Genomic DNA, 10579 nt, shown 5'->3' with positions numbered 1-10579 from the left:
TTATCTACCTTATTTCATAGCATTTACCTTATTGAATAAAAGGCAAGTGGCTAGAGTAGTATGTTTAGTTGAATAAGTCAGACATAGAAAAACAAATACTCAATGTTAAAATCACTGACACATGAAATCTAAAACAAACAAATATATATAATTAAACAGAAACAGACTCACAGATATAGAAAACAAACTAGTGGTTACCAGCTGGGGAGAAGTCGGTGGGGAAGGGCAAGTAGGGGTTTGGGGTTAAGAGAAACTACTATGTGTAAAATACATTAAGTAACAAAGATATACTTACAGCATAGGGAAATATAGCCATTATTTTGTAATAACTTTAAATGGAGTATGATTTATGGAAAAATTGAATCACTATGCTATATACCTGAAACTAACATAACATTGTAAATCAACTATATGTCAATGAAAATAAATATGTGTAAATATAAAAAAAAAAAAAAGAAGATGATCTGATAGAGCAAAGTGATTATAAAGATTGTGGAATTACATTACCATATTATTTGTCCCTAGAATTTAATATTTAATATAATAATTTAAATATTCAAAAAATTAAGTACTTTAAATACATTTAGGTGTCTTAGATGTATTTTTTCTATGACTCTAGAGTGGTGAAACTTCTGAGCCTACACAGGTTCTTCACATTTTTTGTTCACAGATAATTTGTAAATCTAGTAAACCTAATGGACCCCTTATCACAATAATGTTTGTAAATGAACACATAGAATTTCAAACAAAAGTGAATTAAAATAGTTATCAGAATATTTTTTTAAATGTTTTATGGTAATATGTGTCTCTGTTGACACATTAAATAAGGAGATCTAGTAATTGGTCTAATAATTACTGTAGAAATTTTGAAGGAATGAGTGGAAATGACATTTTGAGAATATTATCAGATGAAAATATCTGTGGTTTCTATCAGTGACAAAAATCACAAGTATTACTAATACTAATTGGTTTGTTGCCTAATTCACAATCAAAAGAAATGTTAAATTTCAATCAGAAGTTAAGAAAATAAAGATAAAACTCTGATTTTATCTATGGTGTGCAAGTTAAGAACTCTAGGACTAGTGGTTCCCCAAAACACTGACCGTGTTTATCTCTGAGTAGTGGAAATATGGATGGTTTAAATTTTTCTTATTTTTTTATAACCATGTATGGTGACAATATTTTTTTTTAATTTAATGGACTAAACTGGGTCTTAGTTGTACACATACATAATCTTCAATCCATTGCGACATGCAGGATCTTTAGCTGTGGCATGTGGGATCTAGTTCCCTGACCAGGGATGGAAGCCAGGCCCTCTGCATTGGGATCACAGAGTCTTAGCCACTGGACTACCAGGGAAGCCTCTCTTCTTTTCTGTATTGTTCAAATTTTTCATAATAAGCAAACATCACTTTTACCATTATAAAAGACATAACATGATATTTACAAAAATGAAAGGGGTGTATTGCTTGGTAAGATTAACTATACAGAGATAAAATTGGAAAAACAAAATAATGCTTGAAGAAAAAGGAAAACAAAATCCTGGATGAAGATGGAGAAACTGAACCTGACTTTCATCAGGACACAAGTTTATGAGACCTTTATACCATTCTCTTTATACACAAATTCTTTAATACACAATGGTGCCCCAGGGCTGAAGCGCCATAATTCTTTTAATGGGCCACACAGGCACTCTTGGGCCACATCTCAAGTAAAAAAGAAAAGGGAATCCACACCACAGGTCTCTATTACTCATGAGTTTAATAATTTTATTATCCATACCTTCTGCATCCTCCACTCTTGCTAACCCTTCCAGCCAGGACGTGTCCGCCTACTCACTGCTCCACTTAGTGGTCTGGGAGAGAAAAATAGGCAATGAAATCCAATCTCCTTACCAGACTCTCCTGGTTCTGACCCCTCCCTACTTCCCCAACTTCCAACTGCATTTCCCACGCATTCGCCTCTCTGACCTATTGATTCCTCCAAGGTCTTCCTTCCAGGCAAATTCCTCCTCCAGAGTTCCCAGAGACTAGTCTGGCTCCATATCCTTGCAGCTCTGGTTTATTTTCTCTGAGACTTTCCTGACTCCCAAGCCACCCCTGCAGGTCATATTACTGCAACAGTACTCTCTGGAATTATTTCTTTATTGTTTCTCAATAGGAAGGGAGCTGCTTGAAGCCAGGGACCTTGTCGATCCTGTTCACCTCTGTACCTTCAGCACTTAAAATGGCCTGGCACCGAAATGAATGAATAAATGAATGGTATGAACGAATACCTGCTGACTGCCTCCTGGGGGACATACTCTAGCTTTTAAATAAAAATCAGTTTGTCGAGTGGAAAGCACGTTAATAATGGTTTTCATCTGTCCGCTCAGGCGCTGGCACCCCCTACGAATCTCGGTGGTATATACACTTAGAATCCTGGCCGCGAAAGGCGTGAAAAGACAACCCCTCAAGAGCCTTCGCCGCCGTCCGCGCCGAACTGCGGCTGCGCGCCGCCAGAGGAGGGGCGTGGCCAACTCCGCGGTGGGGAAGTGAGTCCAGAACCAGCGAGAGGACGCTGGGGGGCGCGCTAGAGCGGCGCGGCATGGCTGGGCCTGGGGCCGGCGAACCGGCCATGGAGGACGAGCGGAGCTTCTCAGATATCTGCGGCGGCCGTCTGGCCTTGCACCGCCGATACTACTCCCCTTCCTGCCTAGAGTTCTGCCTCAGCTGCCCTCGGATCTCGTTGCGCTCGCTCACCGCTGTCACCTGCACCGTGTGGCTGGCGGCCTACGGACTCTTCACGCTCTGTGAGGTAAGGCCGGCCTCGGAGTCGGGGGCTCGGGTTTGGAAGGATCTTTGGGGTCTTAGGCTCGAGCCCAGAGCTCTCGCCGGACCCTCCTGCAGGCGTGCGGCCTGGAGGGCAGAAACTCGCTGGTTCAGGGGACGCCATTCCGCTGCTGGACAGCTCTCTTCTTTCCTTAACGTTGAGTGAACTTTGCGCTCTTGGACTTTATCCCCGCTCCGCGGTCGCTGCTCTCTGCCCTGTGGTTCCATTCAGCATACATCTCGTCCTTGCTCGACAGCCTAAAACGTTAACTTCCATGTGCTCTGTGTAGTACAGGCTCACGGTAGTTCAGTTCCAAGAGTTAAGAGAACCAGGTGGATGGATCGTCCTCACCCATCACTTCCACTCGTCACAGGAATCACTGCTGACAATACCTTTTACAGTCTTCGAGAAACTGTCTTTGCCTTCACATTTCTCACACGCAGGTTAAGAATCTCTCTTTTTCAGGGCAGTCTAACCTCCCCCACCCCACAATCACTACCCCACTTCCAAGTATTTTCTAAAGCACTGTGAGATTTCAGAGATGGGTGGTTTCTGTGCTTAATTTCCAGATTCATTCCCACCAGTGTTTTCTCAGGTTTCGTTTTCACACCTCTAAAATGGAATTGATACCTGCTATGCCAGCGTCATGGCATTGTGAGGTTCGTATGTAGGAGCATTGTGACAACTCTCAAATAAAAGGACTCATCCTAATCGCCGTTTTCATTTTTAACTTAGTCTCATATGTAGTGTCCTGAGTGGCATATTTTTATTCCAGGAGTGATCTGACCAGAGCCAAGTACAGCAAGGCTATTTATTTCTGTACTTTGGGTATTGTTTTCAATACTGCATCTATTAGTTTTTCTTAAAAAAAAAAAAATGAATTTTTTTTTTTTTTTAAATTTTGGATGTGGCAGGTAGTTGGAGCTGCCTGCTTATTGTAATTGCTCCATGGCCTGTAGGATCCTAGTTCACCCATCAGGGATCCAACCCCCCTCCACTGCACTGCAAGCTGGATTCTTAACCACTGGACCACCAGGGAAGTCCCCCATTAGCTTTTTGAAAAAGCCACTGGAGCATATTTCAGAGCATGGTAATTTAGTATAGATACATGCAAAATTAAGACCCTAATTTCTATCAGTTGTATCTAAAAGTTCATAAGTCAGTTGAACTGGTTGAAATGCCAGGACAGTTCTTCCTCCTGCCCCCTAAAAATTTTAATATATAATACAGTTGAATTTCAGTACTAGCCTGAGTTCTGTCCACATAGTCATGTGAGGAGGAGGGAACAGATATTTATTAAATGCCCTCTGAGTGCCAGCTGCTTTACTGAATGCCTCATTTCAGCCTTAGAAGAAAACTGAGACTCAAAAAGAGTAGTAACTTATCTGAAGTGATAAAACTAGTAAATGGCTTACCGGGGCTTCAAACCCAAGGTTGTCCGATGGCTTGCTTAGCAGAATTTTTAAATAGGAGGTTTGTTTTACACCAGCTCCCTTTTGTACTTATCTCTCTCATCCTTGTATATCCTACTTACCCTCATCAATGTCCAGGGCTAAGCTGAAGCTGAAACTCCAATACTTTGGCCACCTGATGCGAAGAGCTGACTCATTTGAAAAGACCCTGATGCTGGGAAAGATTGAGGGCAGGAGAAGGGGACGACAGAGGATGAGATGGTTGGGTGGCATCACCGACTCAATGAACATGAGTTTGGGTGGGCTCCGGGAGTTGGTGATGGACAGGGAGGCCTGGCGTGCTGCGGTTCATGGGGTCGCCAAGAGTCGGACATGACTGAGTGACTGAACCAAAAGTAACCTTACCTTCCTTTAAACTCCAGTGCAGCACTTCTTAAGGGCTCTGAGTACCAGAATTTCTATTTTTCCTCCTATTCAAAACTATTAATCAGAGTAATGAATCTCAGCTAAGATAAGAAGAAATCTGTTGGAGGAATTCATTAAAACATGTGGCTTTACTTCAATCCAAACCAATATTGAATTGTTAGAATTTCAGAAAGAAAAATTAAGTATAAAAAATGTAGGGGTAATAAAGTTTTGGGCAGTGATTATAGGAAAGCTGATATGGGTCAGACTCCCCTAAGTAAGCAAATGAACTTACCTACAAAATAGACTCACAGACTTAGAAAACAAACTTATGGTTACCATAGGGGAAAGAAAGGAGGAGGGATAAATTGGAAGTTTGGGATTGATATATACACACTACTGTATTTAAAATAGGTAACTAACAAGGACCTACTGTGTAGTACAGGGAACTCTACTTAATATTTTGTAATAACCTCAATAGGAAAAGAATTTCAAAATGTGAAGATATATGAATATGTATAAATGAATCACTCTGCTATATACCTGAAACTAACACATTATAAATCAACTATACTCCAAAATAAAATAAAAAATTTAAAAATAATATTAAAATCCCCTAAGTATATACTGTTCTTCATTCCTTCTTTCCTCCCAGTTTTTGAATTCACAGTTCTATTAAAATTCTAGGTTTTTACCTTACTTATTCCAACCTAGAATGTTCTTCCCTTGTCCTTTTCTCAGCTAAGTATATCTGTCAATAATCACCACCTCCTCAGCACCAGTTAAATCCTGCTTCCTTAGAAGTCTTCATAGGATATTCCTTTGTGCTTTAATTAAACTCTCTCTTTCTTGCTTTTTCTCTTTCTCTGTTAATCCTGTTTTAGTCACTTCTACATTATAGTATTCTCCAAAAATATTTTATATATTTTAATCTTGCCTCTAATAAGTCTGTAAGGGCCAGAACTAAAGTTTCTCTCTCTCCATTCTTCCATAATGCTTATTCAGTTCACACTATATACAAGAAACTGTACTAGGTACTAGACATTTAATTAACTCAATGTAAGTATTTCTGGGCCCATCAAGACCCAGCACATAGATTTCTCCATCCTCCATTTGTTAACTAATAAATAATTATCTAGTGCAGAGGTCAGCAAACGTTTTCTTGAAAAGGCCAAATAGTAAATATTTTAGGCTTTGCAGGTCTCTGTCTCATATTCTTGTTTCATTTTCTTTATCAACCCTTCAAAAAATGTTAAAAAAAACCCCCACAAAAACAGTCTTAGCTTAATGTGGACCAGACAAAAGCAGATCACAGGTCCAAATAGTTTCTAGACTTCTTATCTAACTCTTAACTATGTGTTATGTAGAAAGAAGTACCAGAGCTGGTCAGTAGTTAAAGCAATAAAAACAGATTTCATTCAGAAACTATTGCAATGGGAGAAGAGAGACCTCAGTATTGAAGGTTGGGTTCAATTCTGAATACAGCAGGGACCAGTAGAAATTTATAGCCAAAGAGCAGGGTCAGTGGTCAATGGATGCAAAATTACTGAAAGGAAACGTGAGTAAATGGGGGATTCTGGCTAAATTGATTTGACAGGATTCTTGCTGAAGGCAGGCCAGGGTGATCAGATAACCAAGGTGAGCGTCTTCTCTAAACTCACTTAGCAAGAGTCTTGCTACAACTTGGCCAACAAGGCCTGCGTTGTTCAACAGAGTCTGACAAGAGTTAGCTCAAAGAGGGTATCTTTTCAGTAACAAAGATAAGTAAAACACCTCCTGCCCTCAAGGAATGACAGCCATAAATTAGTGAATCCCTTGTGATTATAGGTCACCAATGATTTTTTTCCTTGTGCCTTCCTTCTAAATAGCCTTTTGGGGGAAAAAAAAAAAAGGAAAACAAACATACCTTGATAGAAAAACACGCGTCAACTTCAGAAATGTTAAAAGGTTGTAAATGTGTCTTAGAATCAAAGAAATAATACCATTTTGGGGGCCCTTAACACAGTTCTTAGTCATTTCAGCTAGTCAGTCAGCCTTAACACATCAGTCGGTCATAACCCAAAGCAACCAAAAGGGCCCTGAATAGTAAGATCTTTATTATTTAACAAAATCAGAGGGCATAAGAAGCTCAGTTGATTTAGGTTTTTTTATCTTACCAATCTTCTAGCCTTTACCTGTCCTTAACCTAGCTTTCTACACAGCAGAGGCCATGTAGTTCTGGGCATCAAAACTTCAGGATTAAGGGGCCTTCTCTTCCTTAGATCTCTTTCTTGAGATGGACTTAGTTTTCTAGAAAGCCCTCCAGCAGACTTCCCCTTATATGTCATTGGCTAGAGTTGTGTCATTGGCCCATTTCTGAACCAGTTGTTGGCGGGAGTATTAAGAAGCAGGAGTGGCTGTTGAGTATTATCTGCTGCACCGTGCTAAGCATTTTATTACTGTTCAATCTGAGATTTTGCTACATATTTTACTGATGAAAGGTGAGAAGAAAAAATCTGAGTCCTTAAGTTGCAATTTTCGAAGAAAAATCTCAGAAAGTAGTGTGATGGATATCCTGCTGAGGGAGGGTCTCTTCCCCAGACCTGTCCATTTGTTGTCTGGATGTGTCTTATCATATGCTTCCCTAGCACTGCAGAGCCCAAATAAAAGTAGTTTCCTCTTCCTTCATGCACGTTCTTCCTAGTCATTCACCTCACAGGAAAACAAAGGTTTTTTTCCACATTGTCTGAGTTGACTTATTAACCAGCAGAGAAACACTTGTTAACCTTACCGCCTGTGTCTGGCTTTCTCTTCAGAACAGCATGATCCTCTCTGCTGCCATCTTCATCACTCTCTTAGGCCTGCTTGGTTATCTCCATTTTGTAAAGATTGATCACGAGACTCTGTTAATCATTGATTCCCTGGGCATCCAGATGACCTCATCCTATGCCTCAGGCAAAGAAAGCACCACCTTCATTGAGATGGGCAAGGTGAAAGATGTCATCATTAATGAGGCTATTTACATGGTAAGTATTTAAAGTGGTAAATGTTACAGGCCTCCCTAGAGGAGGCAGCCCATGGGGTGTGTCTGGATCTAAACTGAGTCTTAATACCTAAAGTCAGTGATGTCACGAATTAAACTTGAAGGCTCCGTGTACTAGTACTTAAGAGTGTTTTCTTTTTGGCTGGCATGTCTTTAAACCATAAAAGTAAACTTGTATTGAAAACAACACCCTTTATTGTTAAAGAGATGCAGTAGGTTTTCATGGGTAGGGAGTTAGCATTTCAACTTTATTGTCTAGCCCAGCTTCAGAATCATCTCTGGTTGTTGTTGTTTTGTCTTTTTTCCTCTAAAGAATGAGAATATACCTCTCTCTCAGTTCAGAAGCTATCAAGTGTTATTTCATTTATGAAAAGTTTTGAGAAAGAAAACGAAGTTTCACCTAGATCTCTCCTATTTGGTTTATTTTTCTTACAGCAGAAGGTGATTTACTACCTCTGCATTTTATTGAAGGATCCAGTGGAACCACATGGGATATCCCAAGTAGTACCCCTCTTCCAGGTGAGCACAGAAGACTTTTCTTAAGTTTTTTCTCTAGAGAAGTCCTTTACCTTACTCCTTCTCTAAGCAGATCCACTGCTTCTTAGGTTCAGTAGGAATGTAATCTTCTGTTGTCAAGAATATTTGAGGATTCCTGAGGGCTATTTTTACTAAGAATTAGAATGTTATTTCAGAAATTCCTTTCTGAGGCAGATAAAACTTTCAGAAATATTAGGAACCTATACAAATTTTAGAGATAATAACACATGTATAGCAGCTTCTGCATATATATCATCATTCACCTGCTTCGACTCTGTCAGTCTGCCAGTATGTGATTTTTGTTGTTGTTTAGTCACTAAGTCGTGTCCAACTCTTTGAGACTCCATGGACTGTAGCCCTCTAGGCTCCTCCGTCCATGGGATTACCCAGGCAACGATACTGGAGTGGTTGCCTCGTTCCTTCTCCAGGGGATCTTCCTGACCCAGGGGTGGAACCTGGGTCTCCTGCATTGGCAGGATTCTTTACCACTGAGTGACCAGGGAAGCCCAATATATGATTTTACACAGATGCTACTGATCTATACAGACTGATGCACACTATTGTGGTGTCTTGCTTGTTTTCTTCAGTTGACTCTTTTTTTTACATCTTTTTTTTTTTTAATTGAAGGATAATTGTTTTAGTGTTGTATTGGTTTCTGCCATACAACAATGTGAATCAGCCATAATTGTTTTTTTGATATATATTTTTTCATGTATCTACAAAAGCCATTATACTTATTATTTTAAATAATTATATCATGTCAAATATCAGTTTATTTAGCCACATCATTTGCTAGCTTTTAAAACCACATCCAGATTATTTTTTATTTTGCTCTTAGAAAAAACATACAAACATAATTACAATAAACTATTTTATAGGTATATAAAGTTATATATGCAGTTAATTCTGCCTCACTGCCTTTTTCACAAAGGATTTAAGGCAGATAAGCTAAAATTCTTTTGCATTATATCTCAAAATTTTATTAAAGCTTATGAATACTTTCATAGATTTTAATATAATAGTGTTTGAGATTTGGCTCTAGATATTAGACAACTTTACTTTTGGGAATTTTGTGCTTGTTTTTATGTAGTCTTGTCTAACAGTAGTTTTAGCTATTTTTTAGTTTAGTATATAAAGGAATTTAGAGTTACTAAATTTGTATCTCTTTAAATAACAGACTTTTATATTTCCTTGTATTACCTATCAGTATTTTCTCTTGTTTTAAGCTATCCATCTTCTCTATTAGTCAACCAGATACTACATATTGATTATGCATTGTAACAATGTATTTTAGGTAGCCAACTTTTATTAAATATGCTTTCCACATACATTTTTCTCATTCTGTTGCTTTTCTTTTGATTGTATTCATTATACAAAATAATTTGAAATATTTACATATTAAAATGCCCTTCTTGTCTCTGAGAGCTGCTTCACAGCTTGTGACACTTCCCAAGAGAGTCTGTCCTTGTTACTCCCCTTTCTTGCTCTTAGGCGGAGGTCATGAAATTTAGACAGATTAAAAACTGTCTTTTGAGCTCCTGCTTCCTACAGTTCATAGGCTGGTTTGTGGGCCTGGTTAGGGATTACTTTCAGCAATGTCCTGTGAGGCCTGAACTTCTGCCTCTCTGAGCCCACACCTGTGCCATTTAGACCCCTCCGGGTTGTGGGTGAGAGATCAAGGTTGCGCATGGACACAACACCACTAATCAGTCTCTTAACGTTCATCTTGACTCTGCATTTCTCCCCCTTTGGAATTCAGAGTGCCAAGCCCCGGCTGGACTGCTTGATTGAAGTGTACAGAAGCTGCCAGGAGATCCTGGCACACCAGAAAGCCACATCAACAAACCCATTCAGAAAGCCAGTATTGTCTTCAAAAGGAGATGACTCCTAAGCCACAGTGGCTGGCTTATTTTCTGTATTTTAAACCTTCAAGTGGACACAGTCTGAGAAACCAGTATGGATGTGGTGGATCTCAGAGCCATAGAGCAGGTGAATGGAAACCTAACTTATTGTGTGATATTGGCAAAGTATTAATGTATATTTTAGTGTTCCTCTTTTAAGGTTTTATTTATTTTACCAATTGAGGGGAGACCTCAAAACTCTATGTTAGGAGTAATGTTGACTAAACGCACTTTGTGAGCACACTCGGGCTTTTTGTTGGAATTTATAGAAAATGGGAAACTGACATCAGCTCTTTTGATAAAGATAATTTTTCCAACTGTGCAGTATCCCTGTATAAAAGTTAAAAAGAAAAAAAGCAAGCCCTTCAGGACTGGTTACTAGGAAGCAATATTCTACAAAAGACTAGTCTCTGTCTACCTAGCTCCTGTGTTCTGTACAGGGTTACTTTATGATGATTCTCTTAATAAACAGAACTTCTTCTGAAACATAC

At 39.2% G+C, this 10579-nt stretch overlaps 1 protein-coding gene and 1 long non-coding RNA gene across 3 annotated transcripts; one reads left to right on the top strand and one right to left on the bottom strand.

Moving 5' to 3' along the window:
- Positions 1–1744: 1744 nt before the first annotated feature.
- On the bottom strand, positions 1745–2413 carry LOC139035664 (uncharacterized). The gene is made up of 2 exons (XR_011488346.1): positions 2276–2413; positions 1745–1855 (listed from the first exon to the last, which is right to left on the bottom strand). It is a non-coding gene; the product is annotated as an uncharacterized lncRNA (long non-coding RNA).
- Positions 2414–2499: 86 nt separating this feature from the next.
- PIGH (phosphatidylinositol glycan anchor biosynthesis class H) lies at positions 2500–10578 on the top strand. 2 transcript variants are annotated; one of them, XM_020889779.2, is made up of 4 exons: positions 2500–2796; positions 7424–7633; positions 8089–8169; positions 9947–10578. In XM_020889779.2, the coding sequence occupies exons 1-4, from the start codon at positions 2587–2589 to the stop codon at positions 10076–10078; spliced, it is 633 nt and encodes a 210-aa protein (XP_020745438.1). In that variant the 5' UTR covers positions 2500–2586; the 3' UTR covers positions 10079–10578. The 2 variants fall into 2 exon arrangements, with proteins under 2 accessions (XP_020745438.1, XP_020745437.1); XM_020889778.2 differs by having other exon boundaries at positions 2513–2796; positions 8086–8169.
- Position 10579: the final 1 nt, after the last annotated feature.

The sequence above is a fragment of the Odocoileus virginianus genome, chromosome 6 (genome assembly GCF_023699985.2).
Source record: "Odocoileus virginianus isolate 20LAN1187 ecotype Illinois chromosome 6, Ovbor_1.2, whole genome shotgun sequence".
NCBI classification, from domain to species: Eukaryota; Metazoa; Chordata; class Mammalia; order Artiodactyla; family Cervidae; genus Odocoileus; species Odocoileus virginianus.
The sequence above is the reverse complement of the archived record's forward strand: the minus strand, read 5'-3'. Positions and strand labels throughout refer to the sequence as shown.